General features: G+C 47.1%; 1 protein-coding gene across 1 annotated transcript in view; it reads right to left on the reverse strand.

Moving 5' to 3' along the window:
* Positions 1–23501, reverse strand: part of ENTPD7 (ectonucleoside triphosphate diphosphohydrolase 7) — a 229407-nt gene that overhangs the window by 200665 nt on the left and 5241 nt on the right. The window contains exons 2-3 of the mRNA XM_086922599.1: positions 8897–9022; positions 7259–7441 (exon numbers count right to left, since the gene is read on the reverse strand). Coding sequence (XP_086778725.1) covers positions 7259–7441; positions 8897–8904 — 191 coding nt within the window. The 5' untranslated portion in view covers positions 8905–9022. The remainder of the gene's footprint in view (positions 1–7258; positions 7442–8896; positions 9023–23501) is intronic.

Below are 23501 nucleotides of genomic sequence, written 5' to 3' on the forward strand. Positions count from 1 at the left end.
TGCAATGTGGGCGTTCCGGGCGCTCGGGGGTAACAGAGGTTGCTATGTGGCCTAGGGAGGATTTCTTGGAAAGTCCAATTACTTGGGACAGTCTTCTTGCAGCATCTAGTTCTAGCGACACCCGGGTTTGGAGCTTAGATATTTCCTTGTCTATGGCTATGTTGGTGCGGGTTATAAAGTCGTCCATGGGGCCACTAACTAGAGACCCACGTTTGGAGGACTTGCTGCGGGTTACCCTTGGATCCATAGTACTGGGGCACTCTAACAGAAAAAGACTGTTTCCCCCTCAGGTAATAATATTATAGTTACCAGAATATTAAGCCAAGGGGGGTGGCCCAGACCAGACCTCTGAGACCTCGAACGGCCTCAAACGGCCTCAAACGGCCTCAAACGGCCTCAAACGGCCTCAAACGGCCTCAAACGGCCTCAAACGGCCTCAAACGGCCCGCTCTTTGCCCGGTCTTGCCCCGGACGCTCCCGCGCGCTCCCGCGCGCTCCCGCGCAGCGTCTCTCTCCGATACTTATGGGCCAAGACCATGGGGTGTGTGGTAGGAAGGTGGGGGCGGGGCAATCAGGGAGAGCGGGGCCAGGTGACTCAGCCTCACGCTCGCAGCCCTGAAGCCTCGCACGCCCCCACAGAGCAGCCCAGCAGGAGACCGCGAGCTGGCGGTGAGTTTTCCCGGTAATCCGCAGCGGGACCCGCGGAGCGGGTTCCGCAAGTCGTGGCGAGTTGGCAGCCTTAGCAAAAGATAGCTCCAGCCAGGTCCAGCAGGCAACGAGCAAACAAACAGCGTCCCAAGAGGGGAGGGTCCAGATGCCTTTTGGGCTGTAGGAAGGTGGGGGCGGGGCAATCAGGGAGAGCGGGGCCAGGTGACTCAGCCTCACGCTCGCAGCCCTGAAGCCTCGCACGCCCCCACAGAGCAGCCCAGCAGGAGACCGCGAGCTAGCGGTGAGTTTTCCCGGTAATCCGCAAGTCGTGGCGAGTTGGCAGCCTTAGCAAAAGATAGCTCCAGCCAGGTCCAGCAGGCAACGAGCAAACAAACAGCGTCCCAAGAGGGGAGGGTCCAGATGCCTTTTGGGCTGTAGGAAGGTGGGGGCGGGGCAATCAGGGAGAGCGGGGCCAGGTGACTCAGCCTCACGCTCGCAGCCCTGAAGCCTCGCACGCCCCCACAGAGCAGCCCAGCAGGAGACCGCGAGCTGGCGGTGAGTTTTCCCGGTAATCCGCAGCGGGACCCGCGGAGCGGGTTCCGCAAGTCGTGGCGAGTTGGCAGCCTTAGCAAAAGATAGCTCCAGCCAGGTCCAGCAGGCAACGAGCAAACAAACAGCGTCCCAAGAGGGGAGGGTCCAGATGCCTTTTGGGCTGTAGGAAGGTGGGGGCGGGGCAATCAGGGAGAGCGGGGCCAGGTGACTCAGCCTCACGCTCGCAGCCCTGAAGCCTCGCACGCCCCCACAGAGCAGCCCAGCAGGAGACCGCGAGCTGGCGGTGAGTTTTCCCGGTAATCCGCAGCGGGACCCGCGGAGCGGGTTCCGCAAGTTGTGGCGAGTTGGCAGCCTTAGCAAAAGATAGCTCCAGCCAGGTCCAGCAGGCAACGAGCAAACAAACAGCGTCCAAAGAGGGGATGGTCCAGATGCCTTTTGGGCTGTAGGAAGGTGGGGGCGGGGCAATCAGGGAGAGCGGGGCCAGGTGACTCAGCCTCACGCTCGCAGCCCTGAAGCCTCGCACGCCCCCACAGAGCAGCCCAGCAGGAGACCGCGAGCTGGCAGTGAGTTTTCCCGGTAATCCGCAGCGGGACCCGCGGAGCGGGTTCCGCAAGTCGTGGCGAGTTGGCAGCCTTAGCAAAAGATAGCTCCAGGGAGGTCCAGCAGGCAACGAGCAAACAAACAGCGTCCCAAGAGGGGAGGGTCCAGATGCCTTTTGGGCTGTAGGAAGGTGGGGGCGGGGCAATCAGGGAGAGCGGGGCCAGGTGACTCAGCCTCACGCTCGCAGCCCTGAAGCCTCGCACGCCCCCACAGAGCAGCCCAGCAGGAGACCGCGAGCTGGCGGTGAGTTTTCCCGGTAATCCGCAGCGGGACCCGCGGAGCGGGTTCCGCAAGTCGTGGCGAGTTGGCAGCCTTAGCAAAAGATAGCTCCAGCCAGGTCCAGCAGGCAACGAGCAAACAAACAGCGTCCCAAGAGGGGAGGGTCCAGATGCCTTTTGGGCTGTAGGAAGGTGGGGGCGGGGCAATCAGGGAGAGCGGGGCCAGGTGACTCAGCCTCACGCTCGCAGCCCTGAAGCCTCGCACGCCCCCACAGAGCAGCCCAGCAGGAGACCGCGAGCTGGCAGTGAGTTTTCCCGGTAATCCGCAGCGGGACCCGCGGAGCGGGTTCCGCAAGTCGTGGGGAGTTGGCAGCCTTAGCAAAAGATAGCTCCAGCCAGGTCCAGCAGGCAACGAGCAAACAAACAGCGTCCCAAGAGGGGAGGGTCCAGATGCCTTTTGGGCTGTAGGAAGGTGGGGGCGGGGCAATCAGGGAGAGCGGGGCCAGGTGACTCAGCCTCACGCTCGCAGCCCTGAAGCCTCGCACGCCCCCACAGAGCAGCCCAGCAGGAGACCGCGAGCTGGCGGTGAGTTTTCCCGGTAATCCGCAGCGGGACCCGCGGAGCGGGTTCCGCAAGTCGTGGCGAGTTGGCAGCCTTAGCAAAAGATAGCTCCAGCCAGGTCCAGCAGGCAACGAGCAAACAAACAGCTAAAATTGTCTAAATTGGACTAAAATTATCAACAGCTCACTTCAACAAGGAACCATACCTGACTCCCTCAAAGTTGGACAAGTCACACCTATACTAAAGAAACCTACAGCAGACCCCTCTGATCTGAACAATTACCGTCCCATTACTAATATTCCCACTCTCGCCAAACTACTGGAAAAATGCGCACAATTACAATTGACTAAACACATTGAACAGTTTGATCTCCTCAACCCTCATCAATCAGGCTTCCGAGCAGGACACAGTACAAAAACTGCTATGACTCACATAATTGACAACGCACTTCAAATGCTAGACCAAAACGACACATGCCTCCTCATCCTTCTTGATCTCTCTTCAGCATTCAACACCATTAAACATGAGAATTTACTCGAACTACTAAACACAAGAATGGGTTTATCTGGAAATGTTCTCAAGTGGTTCACTTCCTTTCTACACAACAGGTCGCAGAAATTCAAGAGCAACAACCTGTTGTCCTCGCCAATACCTGTAACGCTGGGCGTCCCCCAAGGATCCTCCCTATCCCCAACTCTGTTCAACCTAGTTATGGAACCTCTCACCACCTTGCTACAGGCATCCAATGTACACTTTCACATGTACGCCGATGGCACCCAACTTTATCTCAAATTACAATCCCCCAAAGACATTTTGCTCCTAAACTCAACTATCAGAAGCACCCAATCATGGCTGGCCGATAACCATCTCAAACTCAACGCTCTGAAAACAGAGTTCCTTCTGATCTCACCTCCAGCTAAGAGCTCCACCACTCAAATTTGGCTTAAACACCTAACAGCACTCAATGTCCAACCCACCATCGTGGACTCAGCAAAATCTTTAGGCATAACCCTCGACACCAATCTCAACATGCAGCAACATATCAGCAAGGCAACTAAGGGAGCGAACTTCCAAATCAATACCCTGAGGAAACTTAAACCTTTCCTCCCAGCCAAAGACTTCCAAACCGCAGTACAAGCACTAGTCATCCCTCGAATTGAATATGGCAGCGTCGCCCTCTGCGGACTCCCCCTAACTACTACTGCACCCCTAAGAGCATCTCTAAACACTGCAGCGAGACTCATCACTGGGTCAAAAAAGCACTCTCATATTTCTCCTGACTTGAAATCCCTGAACTGGCTGCCTTTTGAAGCCAGAATACATCTGAAAATCGCCTGCATGACACATAAGGCGGTACACCTGAACTCTCCCGGCTACCTCACTCAGAAGCTGACAATCTCTGGCGGCGCTAGAAACACTAGAGGCACAAACAATCTTTTGCTGAAACCTCGTAGATTCCGGAAGGAAAAAACCTATAAACGCTCCTTCTCAGGAATGGCACCCAGGATCTGGAACTCACTCCCTCCCGAAACTAGGCTCATCTCTTCCACTACACTCTTTAAGAAAGAAGTAAAAGCTATCCTCATGGCAAAATACACCTGAACTATTACTTCGGACTCTTTTAAAGACTCTGCCCAGATCTGTACTAGCTGTTTGACCCAGTTGTTTATTTGTATTACCTGTATTATTGATTTACATGATTCTGATTTATCGGTTTGACTATGCTCCCTCATGTACCCCTTCTGTGTAAAGCGCTCCGATATCTGCAAAGATCTTGTCCGCGCTATATAAAACTTTCAAAATAAATAAATAAATAAAAATACCCAAAGCATGTCCCTTGGAAAGCAACTCTGGTTTCCATTTTAGACAGAAACACCCACTAGTGCCAAGAATGAAAAGAGTGTCTGAATAATTGCTAGCTTTTTTGCAGCTAAGCATTTACTAATCGTATGAAACAGGAAGCCAGTGCCTCTCTCTTAAGTAAGTAATAGGGACACCATTAGTAGCAATAAAGTGGATAACTCTGGTGGTTAATGCGCTTGCTAGAAAGATCTGTGTGAATTCTAATCTAAGGTTCAACTCACCATAAAATTGCATAGAGGGTCATTGTGCCTGCTTGAAAACATAGCATGCAACATGTAGTTCAGAGATTTGTTTTTTTATGTAGATAGCTCAGTTGGATACTGTTTTTGTTGCATAGATCCTTGCTTCCCTGTAGGTCACAGGTTAACATTCTTGGCATATATGTTAGTGAATGTTGTCCCTGAAACCAGGACCTGCATGCAACAACAAGATATATATATATATATGTATGTATGTATGTATGTATGTATGTATGTATGTATGTATGTATGTATGTATGTATGTATGTATGTATGTATATATATATATATATATATATATATATATATATATATATATATATATATATATATATATATATATATATATAGTGTGATTGCAGTGTTGACAGGGGCGATGGGTGATGCAATCTACAGTGGCCTGGATTATCCCACATCAGAGTGAATTGAAGGTGGGAAAGAATTCAGGCCGCTTCTGCTCCCTGCCTGGTCCCATGCTCTCACTGTTAACTTTGTAATAGTTGGATGTGTAGAGCTGGGTATCATAACACTTTTTCAACAATACAGTACACACACACCCAGCTCTATCAGTCTCTCTTTTGGTCCACTGTCAAAACACTCAGTTGTGCTACCTGCTAGAAAGACGCATAGTGCAGGCATTCCTAGACCTCCCTCTTTAGCTCCCAGTTAGCTTTGCCTCCGCATATTTTTCCCTTCTCTTAACATATGCATTTACTAATAATGTGCTACAAAACACTGAAATGGCTAATTCCGATGAATTGTGGAAAGATGGCACTAATCTCATATGGCAGTCGGCCTTGTTGCCATAAAGAGGTGTGCTATTTTAAGCCCGATCCTTTAAAGGTGTGCCTGTAGTATGCATGCACCCAGTCTCTCTGCTGGAAGTCTGACCTTCGAGCCAGCTGCCTCATTCTCAAAAGGTGAGAACTAATACACCTGGCAGCCCATCTAACAAAGTGCACTTTCACAGTGTACTGGCCCATACTTACAAGGGAGGAGGACATTATGTATTGCTACTTGTACAGCAGAAACTTCTCAGCAGGTTTAAAGCCCAGAGGATTGGTTATTCATGTGCCACCTCAAATTAATCCCACTGAGACCTGAACTCTTCCTTGTGTCACCAACCTCCTGCCAGCGCCCAGTTACTGCTTGCCACAAGTTCACAATATCATCACCATTCTTGTCACCCAAGAAAAACCATTATATTACAAGTAGTCCTCCATAATGTTTATGCCTGAACAGCTCTACCCACTTGATCGGAAAAATGAAGAAACACAATCCGTGGTCATGCTTTTACGGAGGGCTGCACAAGGCTCTGCTGCGCAGGAGATAAAGGGTGTCCAAATATTGAGTGGTACAACTAAAAATACACATTAGCCATCAAAGTACCCATGGCAAACCTCTGGAGCATGTGCTCCCATCACTGGTACCTAAATCACCCATTTGTGATCCTAGGTAGTGTGCCAGGATTTCCAATTCGAAACCTTTCTGGTTTACAATGTGATCCACTTAGGCCATTTACTATACCTTACAAAAATAAATGCTGGCCTCTGGAAGCACATTAGAAATGACTTTCTATAAAAAGGATAATTTCAAAATGCACTGACATGCCAAATTTGGAAGCAAAGTGATACTGGCAATCGATTATTAGCTATGCAAAAACAAGTCTGGCACATCCTTCTTATGCAATGCCTTGTGGCACTTTCCAATATTCGGAAAGGAACTGGAAAAATACACCTTTTAATTCAACAGCTAAATGAATGGCGTCTTCTAAACATCATTTCTAGACAGATCCTCCTAAAACATCACTGCACTCCATGCATCATTTATGTACGAGAAACATAGTTTACAACACACGAGTTACAACGCATGTCATTACAGCGAATGTTTTACAACGCAAAATCCATTACAACTCATGTCAATACAGCGCATAATCCATTACAACGCATTCCCCATAGTAATTGCGTTGTAATTGATTATGCCTTGAAATGACATGCGTTGTAACGACATGCGTTGTAATGGATTTTGCGATGTAAAAAATGTGTTGTAATGACACGCATTGTAACAAGTGCGTTGTAAAGTGTCATATTCTGTATGCACCAGCCCCACTCACCTCTGCAGATACTGAAACCATCTCCAGCAAGCAGCAGAATCTTTTCACTGCTTGTAATGCATCTGCATTGCTCCAACATATCTGGAATGGCCTCTATAATGACTGTTAATGTAAAATGCTGTGTACAGAGCTTCAAGCCATGTACCCGGCCAGACCGTAAAAAGTGCGAAATAAATAAATATGAAAAAACCAAGGGGCTTTTGAGCAGTTCATTCTATTGTTACGCGCACGCAAACATAAGTAACCGTGAGAGACTTGCATGTGGGTTCGACTCCTGTATATGTAATGCACAGGAGATGACATCATTGCTGGATCAAGATGCACTGCGAATATCATTTGTGAACCACATTTGGCAAGTTTCGTATTGCAGTTAAATGTTGCCTGAAAAAACTAATTAGTAAAACATATAAGATCAAAGACAGTGCTGATGTTAAAGATGATTCTAGTAGGAAAACTTTACTTACTTCTCAAACTGCCGGTCTTTAATAGCAGATAAGCTCCAGCGTTGCCATTCAAGAACAGCAACAAAGAAGAGGATCAAGACGACCAAGGCTAGCACCAAAGTGAGTAGTCGTTGTCGGGAAAACAGACTCGCTGAGGGTAAGGTGCACGACCATGACCCAGGAAACAAGCAAGAAAGAGTAATTCTACAAGAAATAGAAAACCAAGAATTACAGAACTGAACCGCAACTACCTATTTGGCATTTGATCCAAAACCAATTGAATTTACATTGTTCTTTTCACGTGCACCCCTCAGCTTCTTCTTGGATTTAAAAACTGCAAGTGTTTAAATATAGTGCATTCCTTTACCTCCCTGCTCACCTGAGCCTACCAGGCGTCCGTTCCATTCCTAGAAGTTCTCACTCTCATAAAGCATGCTTCCATCCTTTCTGGACACAGTTTTTAAACTGCCCCATCTGCGTACTAAACTCCTGCCCCTCACAGGCACGTGTTGGAATGGTCAATACTGTGGTACCTTTTTCGAAAGGACCCCTAGCCTATCTCAAGGTGGAACTGAAGAAGAACAGAACCTTTTTCACTTGTCAGACGTAGGCTAGTAGTGCAGGGAGAGGAGTGTATAGGTTCAGGAAGGACATACAAATGTCAGCGGCACGTACATAGCACTCGCTGGGCTCAAAAGCTTCCTCGTGGGAAAGAGAAACCTCTAAGCAAAGCCCATGTTCAAGTTGTTAAACATACAACACTTAGTGCTTGGAGTACCTCTTTCATTCCATACCTCAGCGGCTGGCCACATTTCTTCAGGCACATCCTGGTTTCGGTTCGCATCTGAATGAGGTTTGTCCATCAGATTTGTTTTTTTAATGTTATGCACTGTAAAGCAAGAGTAGGTCAAACACTGTCCTGGACTCCCAAAACTGCCATAAATCACAGTTGGTGATTGGCAGTAACTTTCTAACCTCCTTTGTTGAGCAGGCTGTGTGGAGAACTGGATAAGGCACATTGTACCCTTCGGCAAACGCCTGGTCCACCGGCTACAAAGGCAACAGTTAACCTTCAAAACGTGTCCACCCATCAATCCAAATATGACACATTGCTCTGGACAAGAAGTGGGCCATCTAACTTTGCCGACACGGCATTAGGTGTCAGAATGTTCCCATCCTAAAATGATGTTTGTATTTGGAGAGTTGGAGGGTGATGCAAGAGGGCAGATGTATGGGCTTTAAAACCAAGCCCTCCCACACCACTTCAAAAGACTGTTTGGAAAACCTGTCTGTAGAAACATCCCCTTCATCCTTAGAGTGATCAACCACGAGGGAGTTCCCTCAGAAGAAAAGTACTTCCAGAGGCAGAGTTCACAAACTGATACAGGACTATAGGGAGGTGCACAACAAAATAAACGTGTACAGAACGGTGACGGTGTGAAACACTAGCAGCAGGCATCACCGAAACGGACAGAAAAGAGACAGAAATAACCTCTTACTCTTGAATCGCATCTCTGTGCCCCAATAACCCTCCAGCTGAAACCACTTCATGCACCCCCTTGCCTCGCAGCTCAGCACACCTTCTTCCATACAACACGTGCGGCAGTGTACCCCAGCACATACACTTTTCTTTTCCACATTTAAAAACATGTAACTTACCTTGCCATAAACCCTCTGCTCCTCTGCTCTTTTCAGCGAAAGCGTGCTACGTGTCACCTACTTGTCCAGTCCCAATGAGGCGGCGTCATAGCGTTGTGCATTTCTTCCCTCTGCGAGCCCGGCAGCCTGTAGATAACAGGTAATTCCAAAGTTTACCTTCGTTGTTCAAAACTACCTCGGCAAACACCACCCTCTTCTGCAATGTCTACACCTAGCAGGCACAAACTACTGAAGAACAAGGTGGTTGGGATTTGCAGAATAGATCATTTGAACCTCGAAAATGCCCACTCCTCTAGTCTTCGTGTGCCTGGTTTCAAGCCCACTTTTCTTCACGTACAAGTCTGTCAAAAACCGCAGGAAGCACCTGCGGAAGCTAACACAGCAGAGTCGTTTATCAGCCAATGAAACTGGCACTCTCACTTGGCAAGCACGCATTCACCAGCTGGGACACCTTGAACTCATCTTTGCATGTTATCAGTACCATGTTCCCCTGCAAGGTGTAGGCTGCACATGTGTCGACTCGCAAATCTCACAAGTCCAGGAATATACCATGAAAAGGCTTTTAACAGTGGCTCTGAATCTTTCCGAGCAATGCCAATAACTTAAACAGCGTCTATATGTTATATATTTTATTATTTTAATAATTCTTTCTTGCAGCACAGTCACTTAACAGCTTTCTGAAATTCAGCATACATCTGGCATATCCACTAACACCATCAAATCTGCCAGTGTATTTCAATATTTCAGCGTTGGTTCCTGGTTCGAAGTAAGCATGGAAAGTTTGATCAAAACCAAAATACCATCGCTGGGAACTGAGGCAGTCGAAAGGTTCTGTAAACTCTACCTTTTCTTTTGGGTTATGAGCTGAAGACCTTTCTTATCTTTTTGTGTGCACAGCTGCTACTCAAACTCACTTGCCCTACCTTTACATTCTTGGATTGTGAAGGAACGTTGAGAGATTATTCTAGCCTTTTGAATAGGTCAATGAGAACCCGAGGAGCTGAAGAATACATAATGTTGAGGCTCCAAAGAGGAGTGGTTGGGATCCTGGATCCACAATACATCTGCACAACTGGAAGTGGGTCCAGACTGACATCACACACCTTCTAAGAGTAATAACGTGGGGGCGAGTGAAGCAATATGTGAGATTCATCTGCATTGAGGACATTGGGACACATTTCAGATCTAGTGCAGAAAGAACAATTGATGGACAGAATGCAGAACAATGTCATACATTCACCCCAGTACCTGGCTTGACAGTTGGGCTGAACTGTTCCCATGAGGCACAGGGTCAAGACTGATTTGCATATAGCTGGGTCTGAACTGGGGTGGCGAAGTGAGCTAAAGAATGATGATGGATTCAATCCAGATCTGTGACTGGGGTGAGTGTCTGAAAAGTTTCAGCACTACGTCCATCAACTCCTGGTGTTTGCTTTGTTTGCCCCGAGTTGTCAGGGAATGCCTAGACATGGGTCCCTTGTTCACTTTGCCACTGGATTCAAGCTAGCCTGGCTGATGAAGGGTGTTATCCAGAAACCAGGCCCAGGATGCTTGTTGCCGGTCCAGGGCGGACCTGGCCTGGCAGTTCGGTTTGGACCATTCCCATGGGACACAGGATCAATACTGATTTGCATATGGCTGGGTACAAACTTTGGTGGCGTAGTGGGCACAGGGCCAAGACTGATTTTCATATGGCTTGGTCCTAACTGGGGTGGGTAGTGGGCAAAAGGATGGATTTAACCCAGATCTTTTGACTGGGGGGGGGGACATGTTTGCATTGTCAGCATTCTGTCCAGCTGTAACACTTTTTGCCCTAAGTGGGATGGGTATGCCCAGATATGGGTCCCTTGCTCACCGTGTCACTGGATTCAAGCTAGCCTGGCTGATGAAGGGTGACATACACTGAAACTGGTCCCAAGATGCTTGTTTCCGGTCCAGGGAGGACCTGGCCTGGCAGTTTGGTCTGCACTGTTCCCATGGGGCACAGTCTCAAGACTGATTTGCATATGGCTGGATGCAAACTGGGGTGGCGTAGTGGGCAAAAGTACAATGGATTTAACCCAGATCTTTTGACTGGGGGAGAATGTTTGCATTGTCAGCATTCCGTCCATCATTTGTTTGCTGTAACACATTTCAGATCTAGCACACAGCAGGCTTACCAAGTCACAGTTCTAAGAGCAGGGAGCCCCAGTTTGATCACCTAAATAAGGCACCAACATGAGATATTGGATGGAAAGATGTTAATGAGTTTGTATTTATATAGCGCCTTCTACCCAGAGGTCTTGTAGCGCTGTATTCATACCGCTGTGGAACCCTTCCTGGCTTTCCTGTGAGATGTCCACTCCTGGGCACCCCCAAGGTGAAGCCAGGCATCCAAGCGCTGCTGGGGCTGTTGTGACCCTTGCACCAGCTCACAATCTTATTTTTGAATATGCAATTATAGAAACCCTATGAATACAGTAGCTAGGGCGAAAGCCTCAGTTAAGATGGAGGTGGAAAAATAAAGAGTATGTTGTATCTCACATATGGCAGCTGGTGTAGGAAACAAGTAAGCATATTTACTTTCTCCCATAGGTGGATGACACCTGTTATTCCATCATGGGAACATTAACTAGCTCTCATGATGGCTGCAGTGTCTCTTTACAAATATGTTCGGATTATCCCCCGAGTCTGCTTTGACTGGTCTGGTTGTAGAACGACCCTTGTTGTTTCATAAAAGAGCTTATGATGAGCATATCACCAGACAAGGAAGGACATGCAAAGAGAAATAACAGGCGCAAGGAGCATGAGCTCGATAAATTAAATGATATTGTAATCAACTTTGCAGAACATACAATTATAGTCTCACATAGGAATTTTAGGAGACAAAAGACCTGATTATTCACGTGCTAAAATCTGTAATTGGTTCTCAATTTAGAATCAGAAAGGATTCTCAGGGTTTTTAAAAAAACACGACTATCAGTCACCCTCAGGGGAAATCACCTCCTCATAGGTCAGGTTTCTCCAACTTATAGCTCATGAGCTACTGGTAGAGCTTCAACTATCTGTAAGCAGCTCTCCTGAGTATAGTTACCTCTAAAATGCGCACTTGCATGCACGTGCACACAACCTTTCTCCCAAAGTATGCACGTCACCAAGAGAACATTCATCAGCCGAATACTTAAATAGAACACTTGAGCGCTCCAAAATGTAAAACTGTCCCTTACTTGGTGAAGTGCACAGCACTTTTGCATGGCAAGGAGGCATAGCAGCTTTTCTGCCATGGGCACATTGGATTTGCCGAACATCACAGAACTTGAAGCTGCTACACCTGCTGCTTGCTCTGCTAACGTCAGAAGCCTGCAAAGATTTTGCAGAGAGTATGGTTTTATGGTTAGAGCTGTCGACTTTGGAAGAAGGGAACTGGATTAGAGTCCCAGTCCGCATTGATTTTCTTATTTTGTGTTTACCCCCTACTAAAGCTTCTGAACGGACTTCATAATAGGTACGGATGTGCAGTTAGTAATTGAGCAACTTGTAGTCTGTGACTGTGTCCCAACTCAAGGCCTCTGCGTTGCCATACCAGATCAAGCTAGTTTGTACTTAATCTGATGGCTCTGGGTGAGGAGGTATGATCACTTTGTAATTTGACAGCATTCAGAATAGTAAACCCAGAGGCCAGGCAGATTATAAATAGCTAACCCAAACTGCACTGTGCATGTTCAACTTTCCCTTCTCTCCCAGTAAGACTAATGGGAGTGAGGGGAAGAGTTTAGAGGCAGTATTAAACCCCATAAAAGGTTTGAGAAAAAAATTGCAATCTGTGCTTTTCAATATCCTGTGACTCTGGACGAATCACTTATAAACAATGGCTGAGTCTTTGTGCAATGTAACAGGTGCTCATGTAAAGCGTTCTAATGCCCTTGGACCGAGTTCGTGCTATATAACCGTGGGGAAAAAACTACTCAGCAGCAGCCGCATTTGGGTACACAACACATGAATAAAATGTTTTGTGTATAGCAATTATTTATTGTAGCGGATGTTTAAAAACACTTTTTAAATATTTTTTTACAGAGATTAATATAGTGCAAACTTGACCCAGTATCGGATATCGGAGCGCTTTACATAGCACCAGTTGCGTTACATGAGGACATATTCATTTTTGTTAGGCATGGGGAGATTAATTGATTTGCCCAGAATCACAGGATGTTCAGCGTCATTGCAGAGATTCGAACCCAGTTCCCCAGATTCGAGGTCGACCCCCTAGCCATTGGACAACTCCTCTCCCCACTCACTTTTAATAAATACTTTGCAAAATTATCTGATGTACTAATGTGTAATGCTTCTGCATGTCTAAGAAATAAACTTTCTTGAATTGTGAAGGCAGGCTTATATTTTAACGTGATTCTTGTTGAATGATTTACATTCCAAATAAGTTCAAGGCTCATGAAAGTGTTCTTAGAGCCAAAGCTAACGCTTGGCTTGGCTCTCCCGGTTAATTTCTTGGCTTGCCCACCTCTTTTCCCAGGTGCTCCTTCTATTTAATTCTTCGGTTAGGGCATGAAAAAAAACCCAAAGCAGCAGCACAGATTGCAGCGTTTTTTTTAAAAACATGTATGGAAATTGAAAGCTGGGTAGAAACATAGATAAGAGTGTTGAGGTTCCGTGACAATTGTAAGTGGTGTTTCCGACTCGCACGAATATGGTCGAGTCTAGTATCTATGAACCGCAAATGACGAGTTTAGTAAGTGTGCGCAGTTTCGCTGTGCTAACTTAAACCGTTCGTTTGTTATGTGGGCTTTTCATCTGTACCCACGGGTTCCATCTTAGATACGGCATCCATTTTGTCTCTTGCCCTCAAGTAGTCAGCGAACGGATGCTGTCCGCTTCGCGACCCTGGGACTCCCAAGATATTTGCGGAAGACACATGTTCTTTGAAAGTGTCTTTATGATGAGGGGGTTGCTACTGTAAGGCAGATGGCGCCGCTCGAGGCTCATCTTGCCGCACGGACTTATTGTCTCAGCCGTGCATCTCATTAGGCACGTCCCTTTGATGCCTGTATCTCGTGCTTCTCGTTACCTCCCCTTTTACACCCTTTCCGATCCCCCCACTGTCTCCGTCTTCCTCTGCACCTGTCTTCGTTCCTATTTCGATCTACTTTATTGCTGATTGGAATTTGCTAATGGTGGGAAGATGGGTTTTTACAGTTGGGAACCGCCAAATGTTTCCGCACTTATGTTCCGGACCTTATGTTTTTCAAAGTGACCAAAGCGACCCCTCTGAGAGCTAAATGTGGGAACCGGGTTGTAAACTATTGTGTCTCATGTTATCTTATGGGTAAAAACTGTATAAAAGGAGCGATCCACAAAACCAATTTGAAGCAGTCTCCCCGAACTACACTCGATGTACTTCCTGTGACTTCTGTGTTCCCTGCAGTAAATAAACCTTGACTCTTTGACGCCGAAGGAAGTGTCCCGTGTCTCTGTGACTTGTACGCCGGAGCAGGTTACCCACGAAGGTTTCAGGTGTTGTGCCCTGGCACCGCTGGGTCCAAAAGAGCCCAGTCCTTCAGTTGGCGCCCAACGTGGGGCTGCATCAGTGGTACCGGTCCAAGCCCGACGATCGTGAGGAACTTCGTGTGAAATCTCCGAGGGAAGGTGCACCCCGCTTCATCGATCCTGTTGTCGAAATAAGTGGCCCGAAGACTTTTCCCGCGAAGATTCCCGCCTCCTAACGGCTGCGACGGACTGCTGCCCTGACTGTAGACCTGTTTTGGCGCCTGGCGTAGACCTTGGTATAGCGAGACGATAGACGGGCCTTCCTGAGTACGCCATTGATCTTTGAGTTAAGTATTTGTGGGTCGCTCCCAGAGTCCTTGGTTGTAAACACTTTTAGCGAGTGTTTTTGTTGTAGACACTTTAGCGGGTGTCTTTGTTGTAAACACTTTAGCGAGTGTTTTTGTTGTACACGCTGTGTGAGTGTTTTTGTCGGTGACACTTTGCTAGCGTACTTTGTTGTTGTATTTGTTTGACGACTGCAGCCGCCAAAGACCGAGGGTTTTGTTCTTGCTGGGACTTGGTAAATCCCGTAACCCTTGAAGTTTGTGAAACTCGGCTAGTGTGCAAGATGCCTGGTCGCAGTACTTTGTTCAGTTGCTTTAGACCTTGTGGTGCGGATTCCCTGCTGGAGGACTCGTGTCCGATACCTCCGGTTGGAACTCCTACTTATGACTTATATAGCAAACATGGGCTAGGCCCGATTGCTTTTAACGATTATTGGATAAAATATACAAAGAAAGACGGCGATCTTCGTTGGCCACCTCACGGTAGCTTCGAAGCGTCGATCTTAGATAATTTGGAAATAAAGTTGTTCGAACGCAAATCTAGGCCGGCCATGTTTGATGCCTTTCGGTTCTGGCTCAAAGAAGCCCGACAGAAAGAAATCAGACAGAATAAACGTAGTGAGCGAGATAATGTTGCTACCATAGTGAAGAAAGCTGAGCAGTTTCAGCGTGATAAGGAGGATAAGGATAAGGAAGTGTTTGAGAGGCTACAGCGTATGTCCATAGATAAATGCTATCCTGCTTTGCCTACGGAGTCGGATAAGAAGGAAGAGGCAGTTGAGGATTCTTTAATGTCCTATCTTATGAAGTCGCCACCTCCGTACGTACAGGGTATCGCAGCTCCTGTGGTCCCTGCCGTACCTGTTCTTCCACCTGTTATTCCTCCACCAGTTCCTCAACCTGCACCCGCTCTTCCGACTGTTCCTGCTCCTTTGCCTGTTTCTATTCCTACTGCTCCTCCGCTTCCACATACTCCTGTTCCCGCTACTGCTCACACTACTGCTCCTGTGTTGTTAACCCCTGTTGTTGCTAATGTCTCTACTCCTTCTCTTGTTAGTCCTGTGTCTTACTCTTGTCCCTCTACTCGTAACCGTAATTCTCCCAGTGTGCCAAACTTCTTTCAGTCGCTTGGACCTGTTTTTGGGTCTGCTGGTTCTGATGGTCCTCAGAGACGTAGCCAGCTTCCTGCTAATAGAGAACGTGTTGCGCTATGCAATATGGCGATGGGTTGGATAGTAAACCCTGTTAGAAATCCACCTCGTGTTGTCCTCGAAACGTTTGATCAATTCAACATACCTACTCAGAGATATGTGTTTGATGAAATGTGCAAGTTCTTACATGATCAGATAGTGGCCTTTGCGCCTGACGAGGTGCTGTATGCCCTGTCTGAACTTCGGCTTCAGTTCGCAACTGGACTGATAGTCGACACTAATGTCCGACGCGCTATTGAGCGGTTGTTATCTCTTCGTCCCGCTCCTATTCCTCATGCATTGTTCGTTGAGGACATTGAGAAAGGAGATGAGTCTGGCCAATATCCTATGCGTGAAGTTCCGCCGGTTTGGATACCAGCTGATAATACTAATGCTGCCCAGCCAGTTCCGGCGCATTTCCAGAGAGTGTGGATACACCTCCCATGGAAACGATCGGAAGTGCTTCAGGTGAAACAAACTTTGCCCGATCCTCGCAAAAATCCTGCAGGGTATTATAAGGAATTATCGCAGCTCGTAGACGCTACGATAATGAATCTTGCCGATATCGACATGTTGTTTGGCAATGTCGTACCGCAACCGGTATGGGCCAAGATTCGTCACCAAGATCACACAAATGAATTAGGTGGTGATTGGGCTGCTATTACAGCGGCAGACGCTGGACAAGTGGCTGCTACTAAACCCGATCAGTTGATTGAACTTCTTCCCCAGCGAATCATTACATTAATGAAAACGCTCATGCCAGCTATGAGGGTGAATTGGGACAAGTTGTCAGCCTGTAAGCAGAAGAAAGATGAGAGTGTTTCAGACTTCTTTACGAGGTTTGAGGAAACATTCGTTGATCATAGTGGACAGGATATGGGTACTGAGGGTGGACAACGGTTGTTTGTGGATAAATTCGTATCGAACTTATTGCCCGACTTGAGCACTAAATTGAAGAATTCAGAAAGTGCGTGGGCCGTTTCCACCTCAGCTCAGATATTGGCTACGGCACAATATTACGAAAATAGAGAAAAAGAGGAAACTGACCGTGCTGATAAAAAGACGAAAGAGCTAAAAACTAAAGTGTTGTTGCAACAAGCATATCCGCCGCGTTCTAATCAGAATGCGTCTCAACAGAATAGATCACAGTCGCAATCGAATCGATCGCAGCCGCGTAATGATTCCTCTTTTCAAAGATCTTCATTGGGGTACAATCAATGTGCTTATTGTAGACAGGAGGGACACATTAAATTTGATTGTCCTGCTTTAAATGACCGTAATAGTGGTAATTCGTCTAGAGGAGGCCGTGGTGGTGCACAGAATACATCACGTGGTAGAGGTCGTGGTGCTCAGAACGACCGTTCTGACAATTCATCTAATTCTAATAACTGTTTCGATCAACGTGGATCATCGCAAGGACGATCTGCGCAGTACAATGTAGACGATTATTACGTCGATCAGGGAACTGACGACAGTAATTACTAGGACAGCCAAAGACAAGGAGAGGGAGTGGTATCAGTTCCGGTTGATCAGAGAGGGCCTTACGTCGCAGTTGCTACATCGGGCGTCGTTGAGCCTTTTCTGTTGGACACTGGTGCAGCGAAAAGTTCTATCATGCATTCGAAACTCCCTGGCGCACCTTTGTCTGGCTTAACAAATGTTTCCGTTGGATTCTCTGGCGCCCCCGTTAGCAATCCAGTTTCATGCCCTTTGCCCCTTAAAATTGGGCCTCGTGAGCTCGAAGCTCCGTTGATTTTAACCACTGGTTGTGGTGAAAATCTTTTGGGTCTGGATTTGCTTAAACGTTTGTATGCAACTTTGTATTGTTCTCCTGCGGGTGTAAAGCTTACGTTCGGAGAGAGAGTAGTCTCTCCCATGTATTTGTCTCTCGATAAGCTTCCACCGGAATTGGATTCTCTTCCTGCGTCTTTGTGGGCGACGGGTCCAAATGATGTGGGCCTACTTGATATCTCCCCTTATGTTGTTCAGTTGAAATCGAATGTGCGATTGCCACGTATTCCCCAATACCGTATCTCCCTTGATGGTGAACGAGCTTTGTTAGCGATCATCTATGATTTGATCGAGAAAGATGTTATTGAGGAGACTCGGGGAAACGTGTGCAACAGCCCTGTACTGCCCATTCTTAAACGTACAGATCCTACCAAACCGCCTGTTTATCGTTTTGTTATCGATTTACGGGAGGTAAATAAAATTGTGGTTCCTCAATTCCCTGTTGTGCCTGACATCACGGCGCTACTGACCCTGATTCCAGCTACTGCTTCGTGGTTCTCGGTGATTGATTTGAAAAATGCGTTTTTCAGCATCCCGATTGCCGAAGAGAGCAGGGACCTTTTCGGTTTCTCTCTTGGTGGACGTAGCTTCCGGTTCAAACGCGCTCCTCAGGGCTACTGTGAAAGTCCATCAATTTACAGTCAAGCTTTGAAGGGTCAACTGGATGCGTTTAGGTTGCCGGTTGGTGCGGCTTTAATCCAATATGTCGACGACTTATTGGTGGCTGCTGATACTCAGGACATTTGCAAAATTGCTACGGTATCGTTGCTGCAACATCTCTGTGAGTTAAATCACAAGGTGTCACCTTCTAAACTCCAATATTGTTGTCAAGAAGTAACCTATCTAGGTCACTTATTGTCAAAGGAGGGAAGGAGATTGACCCCAGAGAGGATTGACCCCAGAGAGAATTGCAGCGATTGCGCGAATGGCTGTGCCACAAACCCAAAGAGATGTGCGTGCCTTTCTAGGTATCACGTCGTACTGCAGGCAGTGGATTCCTAATTTTTCATTGCTAGCGAAACCATTGGTGGCTCTTACGTGCAAGGATGTTTCAACTCCTTTACCATGGACGGAAGAATGTCAGAAAAGTTTTTCTGAATTGCGTGATTCATTGTGTTCGGCTCCTGTGTTAGGTACCCCTGATTACAGCAAGCCGTTCACGTTATATGTTCACGAGAGGGAAGGTTGTGCTTTGAGTGTCTTAACGCAACCTTTTGGTGGTAAGCAACGTCCATGTGCATATTTTTCCTCGACCTTAGACCCAGTAGCTAGAGCATTGCCGAGTTGTTTGAGAGCAACTGCGGCAGCTGCGGTCTCCATCCGACAATCAGCAGGATTGGTCATGGATAATATGCTTACGGTGATGGTTCCGCATGCAGTCGATACTCTTTTGAATCGAACGAAAACTCAGCACTTGACGAGTGCGAGGTTATCTGGGTACGAATTGACGCTCTTGGCAAGCCATATTCAGATAAAACGTTGTAATGTCCTAAATCCGGCAACTTTGTTACCAATTAGTGCAGAGTCAGATGAAGTAGCAGAACATGACTGTTACTTGCGGACAGAGGAGGAAACAAAAGGTCGAGTGGACCTTAAAAACACCCCATTGGAAGACCCTGACGGCACTCTGTATGTGGATGGGTCATGTTTTAAATTGCCGAATGGTGATGTGACTACTGCTTATGCTGTTGTGACGTTGAATACTGTTGTTGAGACTGCGAGATTGAATCAGAACTCTGCCCAAGCTGCAGAGCTGATTGCTCTCACTAGAGCATGTGTATTAGCAAAAGGTAAACGTGTGAATGTGTACACCGATAGTCAGTACGCTTTCGGTGTAGCGCATAGCTTTGGACGGTTGTGGCGAGAGCGTGGTTTCTTCACGTCACATGGCACGAAAATACAGCATGGCCAGCTCGTGAACGATCTTTTGGATGCATTGACTTTGCCTGCTCAAGTTGCAATTGTTAAGTGTAGTGCGCATCGTAAAGTGACGGATGATGTTGGTCGTGGTAATGCGTTTGCAGATGAGATTGCTAAGGAGACTGCCCGGAACCTTAGCACTCGAATGTATGTGACGAGTTCGGTTAGGTGGCCTACAGAATCGAGTATGTGTGAGGATACTATAGAGAGTGTGAAAGCAATACAGAATGAGGCCACCGACACTGAAAAGATGAAGTGGAAAGAAAGTACGAATGGTTGCTGGATTGATTTGTCAGATCAGAAAAGATGGATGTTGCCTGATGCGTATGTACTGGCCGTTGTGACAATGGCACACGGGTTAGCACATATCAGCGCGAAAGGTATTTGCAAGTTGTTGGCTGCTGTGTGGAAGAATGATGGAATTACTAAGTGTGCTGAACGCTTGGTGAAGAATTGTATGGTGTGTATAATGTACAATCCTGGCAAAGGAACTCCAACTCCCCCTGGCAGTTTTGCTCCTCCTTCGTATCCCTTTGAGGTGATCCAATTGGACTTCATCCATATGGAGCGATGCAATAACCTGAAATATGTTTTGGTTGTGGTTTGCGCATTCTCCCGATGGATCGAGGCCTATCCCCTCAAAGATAATACTGCTTTGTCTACTGCGAAAATCCTACTGAAGGAATACTTTCCTCGGTATGGAATGCCTAGAGTCGTGTGGTCAGATAACGGAAGTGAGTTTGTTGGAAGTGTGATGAAGAGTGTGTGTAAGGGCCTTGGAATTAATCAAAAATTCCATAGCGCCAATCATCCCCAGTCAGCTGGATTGGTTGAAGGGTACAATGGCACCCTTAAACTAAAACTAGCGAAGATTCAGGCTACGACTGGACTTTCGTGGCCTGACGCTTTGCCTCTAGCATTACTGTCAACTAGGGCGACTGTACACTCCCGAATAGGGCTTAGTCCCTATGAAATAGTGTTCGGCCGTCCTGCGAATGTGTGGGGGGTTCCTAGGCCAGGTATATTCGTTGATCTTGAGTATCCGATGTTGATTGATTACTTACATGACTTGACTGCTAAACTGAGGTTAATTCATCAACAGGTTTACGACGCCTTGCCGACGCAGACGGAGGGTCCAGGCCACCAGCTCCAGCCCGGAGATTGGGTAGTTACCCGTAATTTTTCACGCAAGAAGAATCTGGACCCCCGTTTCACCGGACCTTACCAGGTGCTCCTGGCCACGAGGACTGCCGTTCGTCTTGAGGGGCGGAAGAATTGGGTACATGCTACCCATTGTAAGCGAGTCCCTATTCCTTTGCCGGCAGACCCGTGGGTGAGGAAAGGCATTGCGTCAACAGAAGCAGAAACATTGCCGGCGTTTGTACCTTTTAGCGACGCACAGCTTGTTGAAGAACCCTCAGCGCAGCAGAAAGCCACTGTTGAACACTTGTCAGCAAAAGACTCAAGATCAAATCTACCAATTGATCAACAGGACGCTGTCTCTTCAACGGATCCTTTGTTCGACGAGCAGACACGTCCCGGGAAACATCGATATTCTTTGCGTTCTCATACTAAGGACAAATAAAAATTTCTTGCTTTGCTGAAATTGATAACTGCAATATCCTCGTTTCCCCTGATCAACTTTTGAACATTCGTATCATTGAAAATTGTTTTGTACATATATCAAGCTTCTTCCTTGTATCTTTTTCCTTCCACAGCTGAGAAATATTGTGCTAAATAAAATACATATTGTGTATTGAGGGCCGTAGGGCCGCGCGCGTACTTCCTTCTGGACAGTAGGTCTTGACGCTAGGTTAAAGGCCGTCGGTTCCTAGGAACTCCTGGGGATTGACTATTGCTGCACAGAACGAAGTGCGTCAAGAAACGTTGCGGACGGTCGTAGGGAAATGGCATTTTCGAAGCTGAATGATTTGGAAGGAGCTCAGGCGTATAGAGTCAAGCTGCAGAAACTTAGTCGTACTAAATGTTTTGTATTCCCATTGTTTGTATTGTTTCTGACTGCTTCTGCATTTTTGGCGGGTGGGGTGTATTACACTATGTCTTACTTCTTACTTCCTACCCCTACTCCTACTCCTTACCCTAACCTTACTTCTACTGCTTCTCCTCATTCCTTTCATATGTTACCGGAACACGAACAGGCTAGACGTGTAGAATTCCGCAACAATTCCTTTATCCAGCTCCTCCATCAGCATCAGTTAGTGGTTAACACTACTAATTGTTGGGTGTGTGGGTTGATGCCACATACTACGGGTAAGGGAATTCCATATCTGGTGTTACCGTATAGTTCCCAAGGGTCAGCTCGAGCATTCCAAACAATGCTTCGAAGCGCACTGGGTTTCCACCCCACTCCAGAACAACGTTCCCCCAACTCTGGCCCTACCTCGTATCAGTGGGTGCTATCGATGGCAGTACAGGATATGGAAGATGAGATCCATGATCCTTTTCTCATCCCTAAAGAAGAGGCACAAGCCTATAGGGTCCTAAGTAGAGGGGAATATAGTATGTTCACTAATGAAAAGCAGCTTAAAAGCTCGTCTCCAATATGGGTCGTACCCCACACTGGTAATCTTTGTCTTGTGGGTCGTGGTTCGCAAGCCTCACTTGGAGCAAGTGCTTGCACTGAAAGTTACCTTCTGCCAATGTCCCCGACCCCTGTGTTTCTGGCTGCCAAGGGTACATACTTTATCTGTCATGATCGTGCATACACATGGTTGCCCACAGACTTCATGGGCTCATGTTTCGTTGCAAATTTGTTGCCTCCGACGTTCACTGTAGATGCCGATTACCATAAGACTAGAGTTGTACGAGGCGTAATTAGCGAAGAGGATACTGCCGGTCAAGAGGCAGGAGACTTTTTCAAGGGTTTCCTCCCGTTTTGGGGACCTATGGTTAATAGTAGGAACCTGAGACATTTGACTCGAGTGGTAGAATCGACAGCTAATATTACTGCCAGTGCCCTTGGTAATATCACCACAGAACTTCAGGCGGAGAGACTTATGACGTTGCAAAACCGTATGGTTTTAGATGTCGTCTTGGCAGATCGCGGTGGGGTATGTAAAGTGATCCATTCGAGCTGTTGCATTTTCATTCCAGATAATGCTCCTACTGTCTATCAAGCCATCTCGAAGTTGCATAAGATCTCCGAATCCATACACGTGGATGTAGGGGATTGGACGTTACTTGGATGGTTTTGGGGCCTGGTATCGACTTGGGGTTGGAAGATTCTGATGATCATCGGGGTTGTGGTAGCGTTCCTGTTCACGTGTTGCCTTTGTGTGCAGTGTGGTCCTGCCTTATGTGGCCTCTGTGCTACAACGTGTATGAGACAACCATCTGTTACCAAGGGGACTCGGTTGGACAGAGCTATGCTACAACGACATCTTGATGGTCTGATGAATATCGAGTATGATTCCGACTAGTGCTTGCCTACATGAGGGCAAAAGGAGCGTCTGAGGTTCCGTGACAATTGTAAGTGGTGTTTCCGACTCGCACGAATATGGTCGAGTCTAGTATCTATGAACCGCAAATGACGAGTTTAGTAAGTGTGCGCAGTTTCGCTGTGCTAACTTAAACCGTTCGTTTGTTATGTGGGCTTTTCATCTGTACCCACGGGTTCCATCTTAGATACGGCATCCATTTTGTCTCTTGCCCTCAAGTAGTCAGCGAACGGACGCTGTCCGCTTCGCGACCCTGGGACTCCCAAGATATTTGCGGAAGACACATGTTCTTTGAAAGTGTCTTTATGATGAGGGGGTTGCTACTGTAAGGCAGATGGCGCCGCTCGAGGCTCATCTTGCCGCACGGACTTATTGTCTCAGCCGTGCATCTCATTAGGCACGTCCCTTTGATGCCTGTATCTCG

Source organism: Lissotriton vulgaris, chromosome 5, assembly GCF_964263255.1.
Source record: "Lissotriton vulgaris chromosome 5, aLisVul1.2, whole genome shotgun sequence".
Lineage (NCBI taxonomy): Eukaryota > Metazoa > Chordata > Amphibia > Caudata > Salamandridae > Lissotriton > Lissotriton vulgaris.